Genomic DNA, 26,270 nt, shown 5'->3' on the forward strand with positions numbered 1-26,270 from the left:
TACTTGGCACTAATTATGAGATTATAGGCAACTAAGTTTAATTATCATAATAAATTGAGTATCAGAATGACACCAATGAAGGCTTTTTACGTAATAAAACAAAAGCACACTTTTCAGTTTTATATTATGTTATCCATAACAAACGTAACATTTACGTTGCGCTCCAGTCTTGACCGGAGCCTCCCCACGAGGGCGTCGCGGTGGCGGGCGCCGGGGCAGCGGATCCCCATTCTTCTTGTACCTGAACAAAATAGTTTTTTTTAGTAAATATCCAGACTATTAATAATAACCTGTTATTTTGAACAAGTGAAGGGCATTATTATAAGTTTACTGTCGTATACTATGAAAAGATTACCACATAATACTGTTACATTTAGTCTATATAGACAAGCCCATCATAACTCTAAATATAACACAAGGTCAGCAAGGTTCAGCAGAAATATTCTTCAAAAAATATGTTTAAATTGCAATGAATATAAGAACAGGATCTAACATACATTAAATATGTGTATTGAGTGTTAACAATTACTCAAAGACTAACCATCCATCCACCAATCTTTGGAAGTCCACTGCTAGACATGGCCTCCTCTAATCCACAAGACTATATAAATTACCTGTAGTATCTTCAATAAAATCCATGATGATCCTTACCTGAGCAGCCCAGTCCTCCTGAGGAGCGGGTGTACCGAAGGTGGTAGCGGCTGGAGGAGGTGCACCTTCCTCTGTACCAGTGAACATTGGCTCAACAGGCTCGTAGTCCTCGTGAACTGGCGCTGGCACCTCTGGCTTGGCAGCAACAACAGCCTAAGGAACACAATTCATACTCAAATCTTACTCCACACAAAATTTTCATTTACAAAAATCAAGTCAATCTCAATAGACAATTTTAGCATCACCAAAATATATCCAACTTAAAATTTAAGTACAATTCATTTTCAATCAAGTGGGACTTCTTGAGTAAATATTTAGAATATTTTATCAATCAATCAATGGATGATAAACTTTTTTGACTCCCTTAATGACCTTACACAAAAATATGAAAAACAATATATTAAAATTCAAACAAAAACAGCATAGCCTAAAAAGTTTAAATTCATATAAATACCTGGAGTGGTACATCCTGCTGTGGCAGCATTAATAAAATAAACAAAATTGTTAGTATACAATTGAAGGTAAGTACAGGATTATAAATGGTACTTCATCACTAGCACTTCTTCACAAATGTCTGTCTCACCTGTTCCTTAGCCTGTTGTTCTTCCTTCTCGCTCTCTTCAGGGTCACGGTAGAAGAACAAGTCTACTACAACATCCCAGCGTTGGTCACGAGGGAGCACTCCACGCAGTCTGAGTACTTCACGAGCCAGAAGCCACCACATAAGACCAATTGAGTGAGAGGACTGTAAAAATAAGAAAGAAATAAACATATGTATAAGACACAGTTATTTTAAAAGAGGTAGATAAATAATGGGCTAGAAATTAACATGTTTTATTTGTTACTATTCTCCTAGTAAAACCCAAAATTTGCTGGAATTAATTCACATATTTTGCTAATATATCACAAATATAACATTTGTAGTATAAGAGGCACAAAAACAATGACAACAGTAATAGAAAAATGTGCTGTCAATTATACATATGGGTAGCATAATTTAATCTAAAATAATGGCAAATAACAAAGTATACATTTTGTGTAATTAAACTTACCTTAGTATTGCATGGGATAGCAATGTCAACAAAACGCAGAGGGGAGTCAGTGTTGCAGAAAGCAATGACTGGAATGTTGACATAGGAGGCCTCGGTGATGGGCTGGTGGTCCTGAGCAGGGTCCAACACAATAAGCAGACGAGGCTCCCTGAAGGCAGCTTGGATCTGAAGAAATACATCAATTCATGAGTTTCAAGTATAGTGATACAAAATAATATTAGGATTTATTGCATGATCAGATAAGTGTATAATCATTCCTGCATATAAATGCAGTCAGTGGTTCCTTAGTTAATATTGTCATCATAAAAAAAAAACATTTGCAACAATAATTTATGACTTCATAATATATATTTTGATAAACTATATTTGTGTCATAATATAGCAGATGCAATCAAATTGTAATATTCTATTATATAGCAGTAAACAAAAATAGCACATATCTACAACCCACATTAGTTCACTGTAGCCCGTACTCTTAAGTCCTAGGTCAACTTCAGATCTTGCATCCAGATGTTACTGAATTCGAGTAGTGTTGCACCATCTTGCACTTACCAGCTGCCCAGTGTAACTATTTGATGATAATAGATTCTTAAAATAATTATATTGGCACTTTACCTGATTAGTGAATGCACCAGGGGTGAAACGTCCAGCAATAGGTGTAGCGCCGGTGTGAGCGGCGAACTTAAGGACAGCACGCTGTCCGAAAGGCCTGGACGAGATGACGAACACGTCAGCTGGGTTCTCGATGGCGACAACCGCACGGGCAGCCAGCACCAGCTTCTCCCAGGTACGACGGAGGTTGATCACGTGGGTGCCGTCCGCACGACGCCTGAACACGTAGGTTTCCATCTATTTAAAACCAAGTTCATTAATGAAGACTTTCATATTTGTTTTCACTGGGTATTTTACGAAATTGAATGGTCAGTTGGGAGAATTGATCCTCATAAGTATCAGAGATTATAATGGAACGGATTCTCTTATCATCATGAAGTATGTTAACAATGCATGGTTAAGTAAAAGGTTATGTACTGAAAACTAACCTGGAAGTTGACATTCTCGGAACCCAAATGGGCCGTCGCTGCAAGCATCTTAGTAACATCCTCCTCGTTGAGGGTTAAGATGTCTAATCCTCCCGACATCGTTGCGTTTATTAGAGTTACGACTAAACCTGGAAACAAGTAAACACACCGGGTTGAAGTCACGATTATCAATGTGTTCTTTACAAATCGGCACTGAAATATATTATTCTCCACTTAATACACACACTGCTTTTTGTTTCTTCATTTTGAACGTCGGATAATATTACTTGATTCAAGAAATATGCCTAGATTTTAAAAAATACTTACGCGTATAATGCCACTGGGAGGCGATTGGACATAAAAGAAATGTCAATCGTGTTTGACAGCTACTACCATACGTTTGCTACCACAGACTAGTTATAACTTTAGATTAGGGTCCGTGCACATTAAGTTGGTTTGACAGTCTACCATTCACCGATTTGACAGATATTTCTTTTCACCTTAAGTGACAAGATCGGGTTTGAACATTTTGTTCACATGGATTCAGAGCTATACATTTCATGTCATTACAATGTGAACATTAAAATCAGTCGCTCTACGAACGTCACAACTGTCGGAATGTCTTAATGTGAACGGGCCTTAATGATTATTTAACGACAGATTCATAAACCATAGACAAATGAGCTCATTGAAATGAATGGACATCGTGTCATCAACATCAACTTTTGAGTGTGACAACAATAATAATATAAAATAAATGTTTTTCAATATTATATTATGTTACTTCGTTATATTCTAATTTTAATACAAATAGTTCTCGTGAAATGAATCATGCGCGACATAATTTGTTTATTCTAATAAAATTGCTCTTGACGCTATTCTAATTTAATTTAACTTTTCATTTTAAAGGTTAATAAATGAAAACATCGTTAGCAAAATTATAATAACCTTATTACATACTATCAGCTAACATTAACATATTATGCTCACGTTATAACTGTTTTGCTAAAGTTATTATATTTATCTAATTCTTTAATCTTTATTAAGATACATAATGGCGTTTATGTACTAACTTGAATATTAAAATTCAAGATATTTAGGACATTCATTTCTGAATTTAATTTGAGTGACTGACTATTTTTAAACTATGTTACAAATCCATTAAACCTATAAAGTAAAAAAAATGCGAAAAGGGCGTTCTATAAAAATAATGCAATAATAAACTAGGTTAGCATTAAGTATGCATTATTTTCTATAATACATTGTTAATATATTTTTATTTCAATTTAGAATATTTTGTTAAGTCTGATTTCTCAAATTAAAATAAATGTCTTTGTTATAACATAATGGCAACACAAGCAGTTAGCAAGTAGTTGTGTGAGTGACTGATGTAGACCGAGATCAGATAAAATTGTTTCGCGTATCAGCACGTAATACGTACTATTCCCTATTATCCTGTAGAAAACTACTTGCATTATGATTACTTTACGCCTCTGACCTAAAGCGCAGTTATTAGATTGTATACTTTGTGAGTTATTTTAGTAATCAGTGACAATTGAGTGAAGTGCCTAATTTGAACATGGAGGCTATAGCAAAACACGATTTCACTGCGACTGCTGATGATGAACTTAGTTTCAGGAAGAATCAGGTTCTTAAAGTAAGTTTTCGGTTCTGTATCGCGCAAGTGAGACTAAAATTACGGTATAGTTGACAGTTTCTTGTAGAAATCTTGTTATTACAGATACTAAATATGGAGGACGACATGAATTGGTACAGGGCTGAATTAGACGGCAAAGAAGGACTTATACCTAGTAACTATATTCAAATGAAAAGTCATAGGTATGTATATGCAACTTTAACTTAACTTATTTTACTAACTTAATCATGTTTGTTCAAAGAACTATTTCTGTCTACTACAAACCAAATAAAGTAGGAAAGTTATCCTTATCACTCTAAATATACATTAACGTACGACTTACTGCTACACTTACAAACAAATATTTCGTGCAAAGAAACTTATGCAAAATTGAACTGAATGATATATAAACCAATAACAAAATTACTTATGTGCTTGTATATAATATGGATCCCTGAATGTGTAAATAATGCTCATAATAGATACCTTATTCTATATCCAATTCGTTTTACAGTTGTGTATTTAACATAATGAATTAGTGTTATAACAGTTTTTTTAATAGTACAGGTATTTATATTTGTTAGCATTAAGCCTCTGATTTAATTATTTAGAATGTTATCACATAATATATAGGATTCATGGACACAAGGATAATCTGTAATGAATTATATAATTTGTAGTATGATAATTTAGATATAAATTGCATCATAACATGATACTTCCTCAAAATTTCAATATTTAACATTATAATCATATGATTAAAGTCAAATATAAATGTACCTATCAATACTTCGAACTTAGATAAATCAAGTTTCCAATTTTGAGATTATGAAATTACTCACTAAAATACATAATTATCAACTTGAAATAACTAAAGAAGTAAAGAAAATATTAACATCTTTTACCTATGACTGTTACTATTATATTGTCATACAAAAAGGTCAATAACCTGCCACTCTGTTTACTTGATAAGGCACTAGACTTTAAAAAGTAACTGATAACATCTAGTACTATTCTAGTTCATAAAATCGATAGTACATATTATGGATGCATATAATTACTTTCATTAAATGAATATATGAAAATAGATATTATCAAATAATGCTAAATTAATTAAAATGTAATTTATTTTCTATATACTTATTTGTATTAATTTGAAATAACATCTAACAATTCCATTTAAAATGTTCTAAACTATATATTAAGACATTTATAAGAGAGACTGGGCTTGACAGTCACAGATATAATTAATATAAGTATATAATTAAAAAGTATAATTAATATTTTTTATAACACTTAATATTTGCATATTTGTGTAATATAAACATACAATACAGTAAACCCTATAGCATCTTTGTCGAGATTTTATTGTATCATTTTGTTAAAAACAATCATGTGATGAAAATACAAAATTTCCCATTGCCTAAAACACTTTTTTTATTTCCAGTTGGTATTATGGTAGGATCACAAGAGCAGATGCAGAAAAACTATTAGCAAATAAGCCTGAGGGTGGTTTTCTCATTAGAATCAGTGAATCAAGCCCCGGAGACTTCTCCTTATCTGTAAGGTAAGTGATCTTATTTACTTTTCTATGTACTGTTACATTGTGTGGTCGAGGAATCTGATACTATTTTTACTACAAATGTATAAATATATTGAACCTTGTAAGTATAATTTTAATTATTCTGTCTGCATTAAGTGAAACATAATCAATGTGTCCATGATGTAAATTGAAAATCTGTGCAATTTTCGTCACATTACTCTTTTTCACCATTGCAGAATGTTATATACTGTATGTAACTTGGTTCTCTGTTTGTCACTCACGTGGCAAGGGAAAGAGCAAATTTGGACTACTACTTAAGTAATGATAGAAGTGGCATTATCATTATGAGTATGATTATAATAGAAGCTTGTTCCCTAAGAAGCTTGAAATCTCTAAATTAAAAAGCCTTAAATATGATCTTAATTATGTTACCAATATCCTCCACACCATATTACATACACATATTATTTCTTTACACCACACACACCTGTGTATACTTGTTAATACTCATTATTTTTTTCTACTTGTAACTAAAACTTTGATCAAAATTGTTTCAGAATGAATCAGTTTTATCAATAACCATTGTACCTATATTATTTTAACGTGTACTGATTTTTTTACTAACTTTGTCTATTGATTTGTCTGTCGTAAGAAAAGATTCTATTGTACTAAAGTAGGTATACAATTGTATTAAGCTTCATTCAAATATCTACCAGTGATCGACTACATAGTTTCATTGTTAAATATAGCAACAACAAAAAGCCAGTTCAAGTAAGTTGATTTATAAACTATTAAGGGATTTTATTCAATACTAGCTGACCCGGCATACTTTGTACCGCCTCATAATCTATTTATTAAATATATTTCATATAAAATATAGCCTATATTACTTGTGGATAATGTAGCTTTCAAATGGTGAAAGAATTTTTAAAATCGGTCCAGCAGTTTTTGAGCCTATTCATTACAACCAAACAAACAAAGTTTTCCTCTTTATAATATTAGTGTAGACTAAATTTGGGTTACCTAGTCTCATAACTCATGCATTTGTTTTTTCAACTAAGTTATATGTGTAATCACATTTTTATCTTGCATCAAATATCTAAACACTAAGTGGTTAACTTTGTCCAAGCTGTTGGACAGATATACAAGCGTCTTACTTGTAATGGAGAATGTGTAGGATGCATGCTTAGACTATCAAATCCACAAATTATCAGTAGTTAAGATATCATAGTTAAATTATCAACACATCTCAGTAACTTATAACCTAAAGTATCAAGTAAGACAGATCTTCAATGAAGATGTTGCAGGTTGATGTCAAAAATATGTTACCATTAAGAATTCAGAAAAGTAAACATTACTGTACAATTTGTTTAAATGTAATATTTCTTCTTAATCTTCTGTGACAAGGACACATGTGTTTGTCCCAGCTGTAGCTGTGATTGGTTCAGTTGCCCATGGTTCAAATTTACTATTAGATGACCTCCATGTTCATTTAATCATATATTTAAAATTCTTGTGTCACAATGTTATTTACCGTACTCCTCCGCAACGGCCTTACCGATTTTCACCAAATTTTATATGGCTATTCAGTAGGTCTGAGAATCGCTTACTATCTATTTTTCATACCCCTAAGTGATAAGGATTGTTCAGCCTTCACATTTTTTATTTATTATGGTAACAACGTTTGCAGGGTCAGCTAGTATTTCTATATTACATAAAAAGATTCTTGTTTGGTATGTTGTACTGGCGGCTCATAAGCGCCGTATTGTTCTCAAACGATTCGGAGAAACTTGTGTATCGGAAATTAGACAGAATTAACATTTTCTTTCTTTGAGCCGCAGCCAGACGAATAGTGTAGTGATATCGCAGTGGGAATATTTATTTGGGTTGTTATTTACACACAATGACAGCCAATTATTTACTTGTATACGTCTCGTTAGTTAATGGACGGCAATCATACGACAACACGCGGCCGCTGAGACGAGGAGCCACAAACAATTCTATTGGATGTTAAATTGGTAGATAAAAAGATGACTTTCGCGCCTCGGCGTGTGACTCACGCTTAGTTTTTACTCTTTTTATTCGGTTCTGAGTTGATGTATGTAAGTTTAGTCATTTTGTTGGCCCCTATAGATGTTGTGCGTTATATTTGATTAGTTGAAACCGCGTATCATCCGCGTAGAAATATTACACATGTTACATATTTGATGTAATGTAGTTTTGGTAAAGTGGCACTGATATGATTTAGTATTAAAGAATTGTGCCAAGTGCCTTCCAAATTTATAGGGAAGCAGCATACCTGTGTTTGAACTCAAATAAAACTTTAATTCTAATTCTAATTTGAATTGACTTCTGATCTCCTTGGGCGGCAATAATCACATACCATCAGGACTGCATAGTTGTTTTTTACTTAATACTCAAAAAAGTCTGTAATGATATTAGGCCTACTCATCGAGGTCGCACCTCCTGAAAGTAGGTTGGTGTAATTTGCAGATCATTAGGCTATCACACCCTCTTACATTTTATCTTGTTTCCACTCATACCGACGTCTGCTGCGGTCGCCGTACCGGTCTTACGCGCCAAAGGTTCGATGCCCGCCCAGACAGACATCTAAATGATGGATAGATTTGTGGTCTAGGTTAGTGTTGTAGATGTTTGTGTACTGAGTTTTATGCGTGCTTACTCACGACTCAGGGAATCCTAGTGTGGGACTATAAAATGATAATTACTCTTAAATCTATATTTTTAAAATATATGTCATTCTATAAGCTCATAATATGCTTATTTTCATCTTACAAAAATATAAACTTCAATTTATATGTGCTTGTGGAGAAAATTTCTGAAAACTTTTGAACCAATTTTAACGAAACTGTCACGCCAAGGTTATGTTATAGGAAATGTCAGCTTTTTCAGTCGAAAATTTGCGTAAGTCGTGCAGTTATGCCCGAAGGGGGTAAAACTCAAATAATAGAATTTACGTTACGTATAAAAAACTACAGACGTGTCAATATCCTAACGAGGCCACGTTGTCTAGTTTGTATAATATAAAAGGAGCGGGGCACGTACATTTTTACACAAATTTCCTCGAGTGCTGCCTAACCAGTTCTGCCTATATCGAAGAGAATGAATCAGCCGATGTACAGTGTACCAACTGGAACCAGTTTTTGTCTATTGGTGATTCATGAATAATTTTGTTCCTATAATTGTACTCCCCTTATATTCGAAATTATTATCTTTGTGTCCTTATATGTAAATAAATTGTGAATGTCTGTTCGTGATCGAATTAAAGCTTAGGTTATAGGCTGAGGTCATAGGCTTATTTGCTGATTCGAAAATCATCAGGTGTTTAATATATTTTGTCAGTCTTTGTATATGTATTTGAATATTTGATAAGCGCTGCATCTATGCTATGCTGCATATATGCTTTTGGTGAGGTATTCTCTGGAGGGTAGATGGCAGTATAGGGTAATCGTAATAAATATACAGAACTTTTTATTCCTAGCAAAAATGTTAAAATTTTGAGGTGGTCGAATCCTCCATGGTTCGAATGATGCGGAACCACCGGCGCGCATATGTTTGTGTTATAAAACAATAGTGCTAAACGTTCTTGTGTTTTGATTTGGAGAGTGTAGGTGTAAGCCTAACGTAAGAACGTTAGTTAGATAAGAATCTAGCCCTCAAATTGACTCCTGTTCTGCCTTTGGTCTATTTGCCTATAGTTCAAGCAGTGACCATTTCCCTCAGGCAGACTGCACATTCCTTGCCTATTTCAATTTAAAAAAGCTAGATGGTATCAAAATACCCTTAATGATACCAAGTTATCTCCACTGGGATAATAGAAACATGCTAGATAGATCCTACAACTTTGTTTCGCTCATCTATTTACCTAATTTGTGCCTAAGGGATTATCTGAGATGGCTACATTAGGTCAGCCAAAATCAATATGCGGTTATTTATTGGTGTTCATTATCTTAATGGATATTTGTCGGTCGAAAGTTATCATTATTAGGCGTTTATTGATTTTCGTTTAAGCTTGTTGACCCATGTTCCGAGGGAATTGTTTTCGTGTATCTTCGAAGCTTTTAGCGTAAATATCTGTGTAACGGACGAATTACGTTTCTGTTTACGTATAATATCATAAATCAAATTTCAATGGTAGTAGTCAGTTATGATTAAGGGCCCGGCAAATGTGCTGTTTTTGTGCCGATCGGTAAATTAGCTGCTTTTCGGTAGCTAGAAGCTGCGATCATACGCTGCACGCTGCACACTGTAGAGCACCGGTTGCAGCTACTATTGGATGCACGGTGCAACAAATAAACCTGAAAGACGCAATGCAGAATCAATGCAATCACCGAAAAACGCGAATTGCCGACGATAAACATTGCTGCTATAACAGCTGCTGCATATAACTACTGTATTTTAGTAAATCTGTGTTTCAGTTGTAAAAGTTACAAAGACACTTGGACAAAGATGTGAAGTGAACAAAGATTTTTATTTTATCCTCGGGAGTCGATACTCATTTGTTATCGACGTCTGATAGGACTCTAATCCTTTATAGGATTGATTACTGATGTCAATGACAATTTACCATCAGGTAACGGCATGCTCGTTGTTTGCTTCAAGACTTCAAAGCTTCATAGCTTCAAGACGATAAACAATGTTGGATCCCAGAAAATTTGGCGTTCTCTACTGTATAAGTTACATTCCTAATTTATCTTTGGGGCGATTTCGTACCAAAAATGCCAACTTTCTTTAAAACCTACATAATTTCTTAGAAAACGGTTAATCGAGTTCACACACGACAACTTTAATTTATGTATTTGGATAGATATGCATTTAATAAGTTGCTTAGTCTTAATTAATTTGAATGCCATTTATAAGACGTTAATTAATTTGTATTTAATAACGAGTCGCAATTTTCTAAAGCGAAAGACACCAGCGTAAAAACGGCAAAGCGGATATAATTATGCCAACGAGGTCTCGAATTTGACTCGTTTCTATATTACCTCATCATCAACCCATTATTGTCCCACTGCTGGTCACGGGTCTCCTCTCATAATGAGAAGGATTTGGCCATAGTCCACCGCGCTGGCCAAGTGCTTATTGGTAGACTTCACATACCTTTGGGATTTTTTTATAAATTTCTTAGGTACGCAGGTTTCACTACGATGTTTTCCTGCACCGTTTTTGATATCACCGTTTATATTACCTCATCAAGTCCTATCTATAGGTTTTTTATGAAACTGAAAGAGCAAACGAGGATAGGTTGCATGCTAGTAGCTTTTGCGCTTCGAAGGGCATGTCAAACAATCGGTCCCGGTTTTATATCCTTTGATAGCAGAGGGTTTACGGGGGACTTGAAAACACGTGTGGGCTTTTAACCCGTCGCTTCCTTCACCACTAACGTCTTAGCGGAGCATGCTTCAGGCCTCGCTTAGTTGATCACGGCGTATAACAGCTGCCATATAACAGCTCTGTTAAGAGGCTTGTGTAATCATCTCCCATCGTCATACAAAGTTAAGTTATCGGGAGCGGTTGAAATGTGGGGGTTGGGTTGATCCGTATCTAGAGCGGGACATAAAAATGGTTGCACTTAAGGTGCTTGCCACCCATCTGATGGTACGTGGTCTTTGCCGCTCGTAGACATCAATCAACTCTAAATTTAATTGAAGGCCAACTTGAGTTCGATCCCAATGCAAAGATATACCTGAGGAACAGTTGGAACGCCTTATGCGTCTGTCTTATAGCTAATTTATATCGTGTTATACATCAAATAGCAAAATTTAAAAAAAAACCCGCAACGAACTAAGCCACGCCCGTTTTCTCGTTTACAATAAAATCTTCTATTCGCTTTTAAATGCTCCGCACGAAAAACAAAAGGCGCATTTGAATAAAGACAATGATAAAATGCATAATATAAATAGATTTACACTCCATCATAATAATCTATGCCTATTGGCGTCTGTGCACTGCATTCACTATTTAAATCTCAAACGTTGTAAGGCTGATTGACTGTTACGAATGTGTGAGAATTTGTAAATTAACTACTTTCTATTAGATGAAAACACAATAAAAAAGAAGCTTCACATTTTTTTCTTCTTTTTTATTGAAGTAGAAAATTACCGTGAGTTGCGCGTTAGAAGTGGCCACAGCTGCTCATAGACATCTGAAATCAACCTCAAATAGAATTTAAGTCCCACCTATAAACGCCCACAAGAATTTTGCCACCCTTAGGAACTAAGTTAATGCCCCGTCTAACAAATAACCTTTTCAAATATATCTCTGTTATATTGTAGAAATAGATGTGGATATATTGTAGGGCTTTTGAAAGAGAAACACGAAAGTTTCTACCATTTACCTATTTACATTAAAAGTTGAATCAATGCTATATGTGATATTGTTAAAATTCAACTGTAAGTGTGTAATAAAGAGTATTCTACTCTATTCTATTCTATGTGCTTTTATCATAGATAGAAGGAAGCCATTAAATGACTTAAACGGCTGACAATTCTGTCAGCCGTTTAATGGCTGTTATGATGTAATTTACGCGGAATAATGCCGACATGCGCAGTTAAGACACGAAATCAAACTTATAAAATAATAACGTACAATTTTACTAAGTACCTACCTCACCAATGTTCCTTAATTGTAGGCATAGACAATAATTGTGTCTATGTGGTGGATTGTACATCCAATTAGAATCACGCAATTAAACCCAAAGCTCTCATCAAATTTCATTAGTTAGACACCTTTGAAGCCGGGTCAGGCATTAATAAGCTAAAATGGTTATGTTCAATTTAGACAAGGCCAAGCGCTAGGGCCGTTTGTATACTATCTCTGGGGTAAGTAAATTTGCAATTAACGGCTAGTTTCAGAACGTGTAAATGCGATTTACCGATTTTTTAAATAAGGTAACAAACTAGCATGCGGTACACTTGTTGTCGTTGATGATCTTGATCAGGTACTATGTTAAAATCAGTCGCCTCAAATGTAAGTAGCCTATATTCACGATTACAAGTTATCCAAAATAAATTCTAACTTACTAATGAAACTCTAAAAGTGACTGGACGCGCATCTCAAGCTGGTATAATATCTAGAAGCATACATTTTTACAGGACTTCATTATTTCAAGTATACAAGCAATAACACAGGTATATTGCTGAAACCCTTTAATACATACGTACACGGTGTTACAATTTCATTACGTAGGTACGTATTGATTTGTCATACGAGGGTAAAATTTGTTACTTTATCGGAATGAAACGTCATATTAAGGAGGAAATTCAACACTCCATAAAAGGTATCGGCCCAACAATATTTAGGAATGTTTATGTATATACGTACGTACGGAAATGCCGACAAAAGTCATCGTGCGTCATATCAAATTACATATTTCAAGTACTTCATGGCAACATGAGATATTTGTACAGGAATGACTCGTCGATTAGTGTTTGCTCAATTTAGTTATTATATATATAAAAGAAAGTCGTGCCGTTCTTGTGTTATAAATGGTGTAACTACCATTTATAACTCAAGAACGGCTGAACCGATTTGACTGAAAATTGGTGGAGAGGTAGCTTAGAACCAGAAAACGTACATAGGATACTTTTTATCCTACATATATAAAATATCTTTATGTATGTATGTCTTTATAGAACAGTAAACTATGAAAACTCGAGATCACATGATCAAATGATCATGGCGCCACTGTCATTCCAATGAAGGTACAATTTTTCAGTTATATGTATGTCAAGTTATTAAAAAAAAAATACGGACGAAGCCACGGGCGCTACTAGTGTTTCTATAAATCGTAGTGCGTGATACGTCAGGTGTTAGTGGGCAGCTAATAGATAACTGTTGTTTGTTTTCGTTACCTTATACGGGTATCGAAATTGATATTGGTGTGTGCCAAGGGCCACTATTGAAGTGTTTAAGCTTATATGGTGTAAGACTAATGTCATATTGTATGTAGGCGAATATCGTAAACATATTGTATGACTCCATGCCATTCCAATGTTAACTTTATATTATTTTGAAATGCTTTAATTTCCTTTAGTTAATTAATTATTTGTAAAGCAAACCAACCATTTTATTTCAATAGGCTAGAACAGGTAAATGGCGTTTAGTTCTTTTATACTATGTAATATATATACACAGTATATTTTGCAATAAAATAAAATCAACAAATGCCTAGGTGCAATTGTCTGAAGCTAAAAAATGTTGTCTGTGACTTAAGAATTTTTACATGAGTTCGCGCTGTCATCCGCATTGCGTCGCGTCTCCACGGCAGAGTTGATAAAAGTGCGGAGTTCCTTATTTCATTCACTTATTATGTAGATTTTCACATTATGTTGTCCTCTCCTCCGACCTTAATACTTATCCCATGTGTCCCTTTGGTGCATTCACACTTGAAAATTGTTGTCCTCTGACCCTTCCCCTTTTTGTCACCGTGCTCCACATTTTGTAGACCTATCCCGGCCGGTAATAACGTCAGCTCATTTATTTACGTCTTTGTTTGACTGCCAGTTAAAACACCCTAAAATATGGATAGAAAACCGTATCCTTGATGTCTTGCACTCACCGACAGTTGGAGGAGACAATTTATTTTATCGTGGGGGAACTCTGCATAGGTTTCTCTTAGCTGCAGGGACGGCGGAGAGGTTAACAACGGCTAAAACCACTCGTTGTTCCTCTGAACGCCCTATATCGGGACCATGGATACGCTAATAGCACTCTTCAGCGGTCCCAAAGACGTTTCCACGCGTCTAGGCCCGTTCCGGTGCGAACAACCCTAATTCTACCATTCGTTTATTCCCAGATGTCCAGACGGCGTGCAACATTTCAAGGTGCTACGCGACGCTTCAAGCAAGTTCTTTCTGTGGGTGGTGAAATTCAATTCGCTCAACGAACTGGTGGACTACCATCGCACGGCGTCCGTCAGCCGCCTGCAGGACGTGAAGCTCAGAGATGTTGTTCCTGAGGAGGTAATGTACCTTACAACTTAATGTATCTTGATATTTTTATTATAAGTATGTTTAGTGGAAGTGGCGTTTTCGCTCGCGGAATCGGTTCGAGTAACACGAACTCGGAAATTCTAAGGTTATCAATAAATCTTGAAAAGATCCGATATCTTCTAATAGATAGAATTTGTAGTTAAAACATCATCATCAAACATAGGGGAGAACTGTAATAAAATAGTGCAGCTCGACCGTCTGAACGTGGGATGCAGTAATATCATTTACTGAGGTCCATTTTAAAGTAAGTAGGGCAGTGATATAGCCAGTTGGTGCAGATAGCTGTAAAAAGCAAAACATTACAAAAATGAAATGTTATTCGGGACTGTTAGAAAGTGTAGGAAATATATTAGGTAAGGGAATACTTAGCTTAATCTATGATATGAGTGCGAGAAGTAAGATGAACTTTTAGGAATAGAAATGGTTTTCCAAAACTGTATATCTATAAAATGTTCCAACTAAATATATTAATTACCTCTCATAATAATTACGCTTTTGCAGTAAATTTTGCTTCAAGTCCATAAAAGTTAGCTTCCACAAAAATGTATTCGTAGTCGTAGGTGTTCATGAGATCATTAGTTTAATTTCAACTTGATACACAATATCTAATAATTTGCTTTTCAGTTAAGTTGAAAGCGTTTGACATCTGACTAATGACTAATGCATTCCATGTTCTTGTGCGTTGATTTCCGGTGAAGATAAATATTAACTATGATTATATTTGGTATGACAACAAATTGTATTAGCTATTGCAATATTTGGTTTGACGTGAATGGGCGTGTTTTAGAATTGTATTTGAATGGAAGTAGGGTTTGTATGAGTATAAATATTCTGTTAATGATTAAGTACGGACTTTACGCTTAGATTATAACAGCTGGCTAATCTTGGAAACGTCTGAACCACAGTATGTATAAGGATTAAGGATCTATACGATATTTGTACTGTGTCTGAACCAATTTTGGCGGATTTTTTAATCAATGATAATGGTCTATTATAGAATAACTTTAGACTATTGTTCATTTTGAAGATTTTTTTGCTCAGTTATGATGAATCTAATCAGAGTTTCAAATGCTATTTTAATCCAAATGCGGAAGGTAATGTTTTCCGAGCGAATGTACGTATGTTTGTATCAATGTAATGTAATTATTTATAAGCAGTCAAGTGTTTTATATGAAAGAATTTTCACGATAGGTCCAGTATTTCCGTAGATTAGCCCTTACAAACAAACAAAGTTACAAACTTTACCCTAGATGACTTACAAAATATGTAGAGTTCCTTAGTAAAATTTTAAAACCTTAAATCGTCATAATTATATTTCATCACTAAAATTTGAGTTCATTACAATAGCTTGATATAAATTCGTTTTAATACCAAATCAGTGGAAGCGAACACAATAAGATAGCTAGTCTTAGCCACTCACTTGACGACAAATGAGTCACAAACAGAATGTGTAATGTATACGGTTCCTATAAACGTCACCTCTACTCCACCAGCCGGGCTAATTAACTGTTGAGTAATCTTTGGAACTGTGGTTTCCCATATTTAACATAAATATTTTATATTTGGATCAAAAAATTAATAATTGTAAAATTAATTTTGTATAGATATCGCCAAACTGCAAGTCCGCTCTGAAGTTGTTGCGAGCAGGTGTTGTCATACAATTTGCTATGACGACGCGATTCATTTCTATATTCAGAGTGGACTAGCAGTTTTACGCGGACTATACCTATATTTTTAAATGAAGAAATATCTTTTCAATTTTATTTATTCGTATTGTAAAATATACCAATAAATTATTTTATATACTGTAAAATAAAAAAAAATCAAAATAATTATAACCGTGTATAATTTCGAGGAAAAAGTCGAAACTAAAATTTTAAAAATTACTATAAATTGGTCTATGATACATTAAAATAAAATAATAAATGCATAACACTATTTTAAGCATTGTAAATAACTCACTGACGAAATAACCATCTCTTATTTTGTACTTTGTCGTGATAAGAATTTTTACTACTTTATTTTAATTAATTTTGGGTGACATTTGTTCGTATCTTAAGGTTATTGGTTCAGGTGGATAACGTAGCGACAATGTAGTTGAATTAAAATATCAGTAAGTACGGAAAAAAATACGTCGTTTGAGCTGTTTTTATTCGATTCCTAAAAATCAGTCTGTCGAAATTTAGACTTTAATTTAAAGAAAATTATTAAATAAAGGAATAAGAATCCAGATTTCAAATTCCGGATAATAAGTAGATTTTTTTAATTATGTGTGTGTTGTGAAACGACTATCACTTGCCTTCAAGGCAGTTTGTAAGGGGACTTAAGATACCTCCAAAATATATTTTTTATAGGTCTGACCAATAGTGTAATTACTGTGTGTCAAGCGCCTAAAACACAGTATCATATAAAATTAATATAAGGATAAAAATAAAGGAATAATATATTTAATGAAAAAATATTGCTTTCATTCAGATATATCAGAGCGTACTATAGGACTATAGTACGCTCTGATAGGGATTATTTGTATTAATATGACTTTCGTAATTATTGTGTATCAAGCGCCTACAACACAGTATCATATAAAAATAATATAAGGATAAAAATAAAGGAATAATATATTTATTGAAAAAATATTGCTTTCATTCTATAGTACGTTCTGATAGGGATTATTTTTATTAATATGACTTTCGTGGTTGGCTCTATTTACTGGACGTATTAGTAAGCTTGGTGCTATGTTGACTGTTGACACGAGGATTAGTTAAGTAAACAGTATTAGTTACCGAGTCCGAAAGCTTTCATCTCCACATGGACTCATGTACTGTATATAATATATAGTATGTATTAGGCTATTTTCGTGATATATTTATAACTTATGATACATGAGGACTTTCAATTCACCCTCAAGGGTAACAATGCATCAAATTTAAGTTTCAGATAATCTTTTAATTTGTTTAAAGTATATTGCTCGACTGTGGGGTCACCTGTATCTCTGACTATATCTATGGTGTTAGACAGCTGTTTTGCTTTGAAGGTTGTGGTTAAGACGAGATTCTAATGATAATCATTACTGATGGATAAAGTTTGATATCCATAGTTAGCAGACTTAGCAGTGATTAATACAGAAATTCACACTAGGATAATGCTATGGACACACTTATTTTTTTCTTTCATCTACGTTGGTTCACTTCTAGATATCTTGGATTTGAACCTAGACTTTCAAGCCGTAATTCATACCAGTCTACGGTGTGTATGATATGAAGTACCGCATCTATAGCATTAATTACAGATAAAATATATTTATTACACTACATCCCGGATTTGTTTGTAACCGGACGCAAAGCGGGCCTCACCCGATTAGTTATACGTAACCTCAATACATTTTATAAGGCGCTTGTTCTCCAGTGGTGTCGGTATTTGCTATGTAACGAGAGATTATTGGAATACGGCGCAAACAGAGTTATTTTTGTTGCTTTTATCAGGGTCAGGCGCGGCACTATTTACACTGTGCGGTTACCATGCTCCGTGTACATCTGTTCCGTGGATGCTCTGTGATTGTGATGCCCATATGGGACAGTCGTTAACTGTCATCGATAAACAAAGGAATGGTCTTTTTTTCATCTAGTGGATATGAGTGTAGGACGATTTATCTCTTAATTTCGTGCGCAGAAAAATTGTCTTGAGTTATTACTGCAATTTAGCGTTGTCCAAGTACATTATTATTATACATGTGGGCTAGTTTTCTTACTAAAGTTCTCTTACGAGGAGAAACGTTCGCATTTAATGTCATAATAATATGTTAAAAAGTTTTTAGGCGCGTAAACATTTTCTCGCTGCTTTATTTATATTTTATGTTAACTCAACATAATAATAAGATGTATTAAATTTCCAATTAATCGATTAAATATCAATTTTCAATTTGCGTATACATATTTAGATTAAGTAAAGTCTCATGTCATAGTTTTAAATATTTAAATCAAAGATGTGAATATAAGCAGGGATCGAATTCTGAAACCTCCATTTATACAAAAGGTTTGGTAATTATTTCTCATCTCAATAATACCAACAAGTTAAGTATCGAGAATTACGAAAATTGGCAACGGCAGAAATATAAAAGTCTACCGGAGAGCTACTCTAAAAATCTGTCATGTAGTTACTTATGCATGGTATGTGTAGGACATATAACAGATCTAGTATTTTATTCAGAACTTTGTTTCCGTACGAATAGGCTACTATTTCGCCAGCGCACATTTTGATTCAGAATATTCAGATAGAAGTTACATACCTACCCATTCTACGTAACTATTTCTATTAACTTAACATTTACAGATACTTCTATTACTGCTCCTACTACTAGTTCTACTTTGAGGGTGGTAGAACCCTTTGTGGTTCGATTAAGCGGTGCTGTGTTCTGGTTTGAGGGGTGTTCTAAGGTAGACATACTTTTCCGTGACTTAGTCCAGCTTACTCCTCAGCGATAGCGGCGCATCTGTATCTGACCGAAAGGAATATCTATCTAATCCTCTCTGGGTTTGATTACAGATATCCATAGGCGGCAGTGTCTACTTACCATCAGTTGGACTGCATGCTCGTCTGCTACTCTCCTATATTATACCTACAAAAAAAATCGCACAAGTTCAAACAATTCCTATATCTTCAGCTGTAACTCACGAGCTCGTCATTTTCTTTATTTTATTTTTTTCAATTTGTAATACTCAATATGGCTTCAGCAAGCCCCGTACTATGTAGTTAATCGGTTAATGTGCTTTGAAGTTGCTACAAGTCGATCGCGTGGTTGCAATGGGATTATGTTCCCTGCAATTCCCGCACTCGCGTGCAAGTGTCAATGGTTTGTCATGCAAGCATACAACGCGCCATAATCTTAGGACGTTGTGTACAAGTCCTAAAATATACGTCTGTTCTATAACCTCTTGGAAAGCCATTAGACCATTAATTTATTCAACTCATTCTCCGAACTGAGGCGCTACGTCGCCCTGTATCGCGTTCTCTTATTTTTCCAATATTTTTCAAAATACCTGGCCAGAGAGTAACATTATACTTATACTCCTTTTTCCAAGACAAAATGGAAACATGCATTCCTGATTTGGCATTTTAGGGAATAGGAGTCCTACGGTTAAAGAAACATTAAATTATAATTTATCTTTAGAATTCCGAATTTTATGTTGTTAACTTTAATTAAAAACCCTCAACGGTAAAGGTGACACTTGCTGCATGATTAATGCTTAAATAATTAATACCCTCGCTGTTTTCATCAACCCTTAATCAAAATATAATTCGGTATCATGTTATATCGAGTCATTTATATAGTTCTATCTTTGTTTTACTCAAAATATCACAATCATTTATAAGTTTATGATCAACTAATGTTCTTAAATTCTTATCATGCTTTAGAAAGTGTTAGAGTATAATTGTAATACAAACAAAATTGACATGTCAATAACAGAACGTAATTAGCGGGAAGTGCAACAATTATCAACTAAGATAATGGTTCGGAGAATTTCGCAGATGGTCTAATTACCGAGAAGGTCGGTCGCTCGTTACGCATGTCGTTTACCTATTGCATCCGTCGTAAAGATGTCTTAGGGTCAGTTCACAATGTCAGACAACCGTTTTTTGCCGATACTTGGCAAGTGTATTCCCGAAATTATACTGAAATGTATGAGTCAGGTCAAGTGCGTATTGGTCTACTTGACATTTCTTTTTTCAATTATGTTACTTTATAATAGTTGCCGTATTTTTATTTTTTATTTTACTGGGATAAATTTATTAGACTATGGAAAGATACAAAAAAAATACCTAGAACATACTGAATATTAAGTATACTTAAACAATTTTAATAAGTATTTTATTATAAAGTTGGCGTTCATTCTTGCAAAAACGGGGATAAGCCGTCTGTAGGTAGCAATCTTTTTTATATTATTTTGTATTAAAAATGTTTACAACAAATCTGCACAAGGTATAATTTAGGAATAAACAATCTCATTTTAAACGTTGGAGTAGAAAAGAAATTTGTTTTTACACTGTTATGTACTTAGTATTTGTAACAAGGGTATTTGAATAACAGTGTATAATGACAAACTTTTAGTAGGTACCTAAATTAACTATTTTAGTGTCAATGCTTGATATAGTCTATCCCTGTAAAAAGTTTCGTTGATATTAAGGGCCATTAATTACGACCACAGATGCGCCGCTACCCCTAAGGACTAAGCTGGAACGCCTCGGAAAAATATGTCTCCTTTACCACATCTTTCAAAATAGAACCGCTGTGTTAACACTTGTTATAAGACAAAACCAGTTTTGGCCGAAGCAGCAAATGAAGGATTTACCACCTTGAAAACATGATATGAGATATGAGGCGTTTAACTTAGTCCTCCAATCGGAATGGTTTGCTTTATACATAGACAGCAAGGACTACTAACGTCAGATCAACTGCGGAGTCGTTTGCTGCAAGAAAAAAATGTCAACACACGCTAGTCCCCTCGGTAGGACTTCAATCTTATCTGCATATGGCCAAAGGTCTCTGTCTACTTACAATCATGGTACTACGTTTAAGTTTGCTATACCATTTATGTAACGAAAATGTTGTATTATTTTCAGATGCTAGTCCAGGCGCTGTACGATTTTACGCCGCAAGAGGCCGGGGAGCTGGAGTTCCGGCGCGGTGACGTCATCACCGTCACCGACCGCTCCGATCAACATTGGTGGCAGGTAAGAATATACATATTATGCTAAACTCTGGTAAAACTTACTTTTGAAGACTGGCGAAGGTGTTTGTGATTACGTATTGGCTTATAGCACGGAACCACTTATGGACATGTAAGAAATGATAATATACAGAACTTTACTCCAACTCTTTTAGGAGCAAAATATTGCCTATGTTGCTATTGTGTGCCCTTAAGGGCAATGTCTTCATAAGGATTTGAAAGAGACTCGTCTAAACGAGTCCTTTTAGCAGTGAAACTGTGTTAAATTTGACTTATATTAGAATATTACTCGTACTACATAGAATGACTTGATATTAGATGCATCCTCTTAAAACGTAGTCCAGAATTTTGGATTGGATCTATTGGAAGCTGTAGTATGTCTTATTTACGGTTCGAAACACCATATTAACGAGTGACCTGTATCATGTCACCGCAAACAGAAATATAATAAGTATTTATTATTTAATTTCCAGGGTGAGATAGCGCACCGCCGCGGCCTGTTCCCAGCGTCGTACGTGACGGCCTACCACTCGTAGTGGCCGCGCGCCCGCCCTTGCCTCTCTACCGTTCGATTGTGTTGTGTGCTACCACGGTTTTGTTTCGAGCCCGCGCCTCGCCTTGACCACCGCACGGCTATGACGCCCTGGTACCGCGGATGTGTGTTACACGCTTGTAGAACGATATTTGATGTTAAAAAAAGGTGTTTTCTTTCAAATAGTCTTACAGGAGTTGTTATTTTTAATACAGGAGTTTGGTTTTTAATGTGTAAATACCAGCTTTAGTGCGGTAATGGAGGTTTTGGTAAAGTAAATGTTATAAGTGGCGTTAAGCCATTCGTACAATAGATACTTGCATTTTAATAAGAAATATCTTGATTGAATATGAATAACGATTTGACAGATGGTAAATGATGAATGTGGATAGTTGATAATTAATAATTGAGACTTAATGTAATTGATATATTTTGGTATAATATTAAAAATCGTTTGCTAAAACGAGCATGCAGTCCGTCTGAGGGAAAGTGGCTACTGTCGTTCCCGGACATCTCCAATCAACCACTGATAAGATTAGATGTGCTGCAACCGGATAATTATGTCTCCCTTACCACACCCTTCAAACCAGAACGAAGCAGAGCTTAACACTGCTGTTATTAGGCAGAAATAGGTGTGGCGGTGGTGCCTCCTATGTCGAAACACAAAGAGTGCTCACCTGAAGTTATCAAATATTGCAAAAACTCGTCTTCGTAGTTTCTAGCATAATCAAGTAAAAAATGCGCCCGGTTTTTTTTTCAAATATCGTTCTATAAGCATAAAAATAATAATAATCGATTTATATTTTGATCTTAACCGCTAAATAGTGTATAAGTGTGCAATATTTTTAGCATTTTTTTGTAGAATCTTTTAACTACGCCGTGTACGAGGTAGTCAAGGCATCGCCCGGGGAAATGAGTCTGATTTTTATTGTAATGTTTGAAGCGTTTATGGTGCTTTATGTCCTACAGCTACTTTATTACGTGGGTTAGTTAATGTCGTTGATGTGTGAGCGCAATTACAATACATTAACTAGGTAAACTAGACGAAACAGCTTGACATTGGACGCGAAATACTGCCTTAATTTTCTACGCGACGTTTGGTAGTACAAAAATATAAAATAATAATAATATGATGTGCCGTGTAATCGTTTTCGTGTTCTGTGACGAATTTATTAATTTTTCTCAATGTATTTTTTTTGTCGTGACATTTGCTGGATGGAAGTAATTTTTGTCCTTGTTTACGTGCCAGAAAGTTATTTATAGTTTTTTTGAAATATATGCTTTAGTGATTAAATATACGAGTGGGATCAACTCGGTTATAATTATACGCTGAACTCCCCATGATATAAACTTTATGTGGAGGGCGGTTTTTACCTTTTGTGTAGATGGCGCCTCGAATGCCAATCCGCTGCTGTAGCGAGTTCATGAATTTGTCAATTTGACGCTACGTCAAAATATGCATCAGTGGCGCCTCTTGCGGCAACATTTGGCAACCGCCCTCCCCATCAATGTGATTTTTTTTAAAGTATGACCACTATTTATCCCCTTATTAGTGTATAATGCTCATTTTTTTAAATATTTACCATTTACATGTTAGTTAAGTAGTAGATTTTAAGTTTGTTTGGTCTTACTTTCCAATATTTTATTTGTATACAGACAGTGTAACCTGGTACCGTAGTCACCTAGGATACCGATGTGTAGCGTCCTGATAAAGCTTAGCTCTCCTTAGATATAGGCTCAGATCGCGGATTTGTGTGTTTTATGTTCGCACAAATCGTGAAACCCATATATTTTATATTATCACTATTATTCCGGTGGTCGTTTTATATTGGCGATGTTTTGATAGGCGTATGTACAGCGAGGATTTTAGAACAATATATAATATTCGTGTATTATTAATATTATATTATGCTTTTTACAGCTTTTGATGTGTTAATTTGAAAGAATTTTGTTACCCCGTTTTAGTGTTTTACCGTACCGCATTAATGACGCAGTAAATGAATATCTAAAATTAATGAATGTTTAACGTAAAATTTAATGTAATATAAGCGACAATGTAGTTGGTAGCGACTACTGCTACTAATAAATAATAATATTTGGGTCTTTCCCCACTGTTGTTCCGTCGGTCGGCTACACTTCAGTCACAAATGTTCATAATGAAGAATAAGCTATCATAATTCAAATAGATTTTCATTTACAAAAAACGTTTTGCAGATACAAACGATCATGCAGTACACATGATGGTAAGTGGATTATACCATCCATTGACTTCTGTAAAAGCAGTATAGTGTTATATGAATTTATGATATGAGGGGAAAACACGCTGAAAAGTTTCGTGAAGTATACATATTGGGTGTGTCCCTGAAATTGCGTGCATTCCCAGAATTTTATGGATGCACAGCCGTGCTTCTATAAAAAGTAGATAGGTATTCGATGAAGTAAAATAATTTTGATACGAATACAAATGCGATCATGTAACTTTTAACAAAACGAACTTCAGCATTATATGTTTGGAAGCGTTTTCTACTTGACTAGTACTGAAGTGTAGACTGCCAAAGACTTACAACAGTGCGTACCGACCTCCGATTGGAATACGAATCACGTGGCACTCGGCGTGTCATTGTACTTAGTTAGCGTTTAACAATATAGTCAAGACTTTTGAAATTAATAACTTTGAGTGCTCGTTGATCCAATGTAGATATTTATTTTTGTTATTGTAATGTACCCAAAATTACTATATTTATCGAAGCATACCTGATAGATAATCGTGTGTAATTAAATTCAAATTGTAACTTAGACCGATCGTTAGTATGTAAGAAATATAACTTTCGGTAACCCATTTTATTTTATGACCTTTGTGTATATTAAATACACAGTAATTATAGTTTGGTATGTAACGCACATCGTGATTGATCGATCTGGTAATTGTAACAAGTGTAATACAATGTCTTATTGCTTCTCGCTGTAGTGACAAGTAAGCGTATGAAGGCAGGTTTTAAGAAATCGGAAGTGCTATAATCTATAATAATCAAATATTTAAATAGTTAAGTTATGATTCTCCATATTGTGGAAGATGTATAATATTTTTTACTAATAAATTTAATATTGTAATCTTGTGTTTTAATTGTTTTGTTCAGATAACCTAAGATTCCCATATTACTAATAATTTTGGTGTAATTACACACGTTTAGCATCTAGTCACAAAACACACAATTTGTCACGTCCGAAAGTGTGCCGTAGGAAAATCATTAATATTATAGTGTACTACCCACCCTCTGTATAAAAAAGAAGTAATACACTACCCGCCGTTTGTATAATAAATGTAGCATTGCTACCCGCTGGTCAAGTCGAGTCATACTTCAGTAGTGGCGAGAGACGGACGTGTCCTAAGCACACGTAACACAATAGTTTAGGTGTAATGCCTGTGGTGTTATCTCAAGACATCAAATAACTAGGTAGATATTTTGTGGATTTATTTTATTATTCAAATTAAATTTAAATAATAGGTTCAATTAGTTTAACAAGCACGTAAAATGTATTATAAAATAAAACTTATCATAAGGGTTCGTACACAAAACTGCGATGCGACGTCGCATCGCAAAAATCTGCGAGCTCCCTCGACGCATCGCAAGAACTTGCGAATTGATTCGCATCGCACAGTGGTTGTTGTTGTTGGTCACCATGAGAGACGCTACGCCGCACGATTTCGCATCGCAGCAATTCGCATCGCAACTTTCTGCGTTGCGAATTCGCATCGCGTCGCATCGCAGTTTTGTGTTCGAGCCCTAATATAATACACTTAAGTATAGCATAGCATTATATTAGTGATTTAATAGGAGATAAAAAATAAAACTAACAAATTTTTCAACAATCAATAATTTATTAAATGTCTATGTGTAATAATTATAACAACATCACATATTAAAGTGGCTCACGATACATGATCTGCTTCACTCTTAAATTATACTACTTAACTATAAGCATCATATCTTTTTGTAGAACACTACTATCTAAGAATTTACTTTGTGTATAAAATTAACATGATTTCTTCTCAGGTTAAGCAAAATTCGAATATAAAATTGATTTCAGAAAATCGTT

General features: G+C 34.6%; 2 protein-coding genes across 2 annotated transcripts; one reads left to right on the top strand and one right to left on the bottom strand.

The window, feature by feature from the left end:
• Window positions 1-107: 107 nt before the first annotated feature.
• sta (stubarista 40S ribosomal protein SA) lies at window positions 108-3,208 on the bottom strand. Its single transcript, XM_073075972.1, has 7 exons — window positions 3,050-3,208; window positions 2,744-2,871; window positions 2,319-2,552; window positions 1,704-1,868; window positions 1,235-1,396; window positions 652-804; window positions 108-241 (listed from the first exon to the last, which is right to left on the bottom strand). Exons 2-7 carry the CDS (start codon window positions 2,840-2,842, stop codon window positions 152-154), a joined length of 903 nt encoding a protein of 300 aa, XP_072932073.1. The 5' UTR covers window positions 2,843-2,871; window positions 3,050-3,208; the 3' UTR covers window positions 108-151.
• Window positions 3,209-4,070: 862 nt separating this feature from the next.
• On the top strand, window positions 4,071-25,283 carry drk (growth factor receptor-bound protein 2 drk). The gene is made up of 6 exons (XM_073075974.1): window positions 4,071-4,379; window positions 4,464-4,561; window positions 5,806-5,925; window positions 14,720-14,885; window positions 21,534-21,644; window positions 22,114-25,283. Exons 1-6 carry the CDS (start codon window positions 4,302-4,304, stop codon window positions 22,174-22,176), a joined length of 636 nt encoding a protein of 211 aa, XP_072932075.1. The 5' UTR covers window positions 4,071-4,301; the 3' UTR covers window positions 22,177-25,283.
• Window positions 25,284-26,270: the final 987 nt, after the last annotated feature.

The sequence above is a fragment of the Epargyreus clarus genome, unplaced genomic scaffold (genome assembly GCF_041222505.1).
Source record: "Epargyreus clarus isolate Ecla_fem2 unplaced genomic scaffold, WU_Ecla_fem_2.2 ptg000008l, whole genome shotgun sequence".
Taxonomy (NCBI): Eukaryota; Metazoa; Arthropoda; class Insecta; order Lepidoptera; family Hesperiidae; genus Epargyreus; species Epargyreus clarus.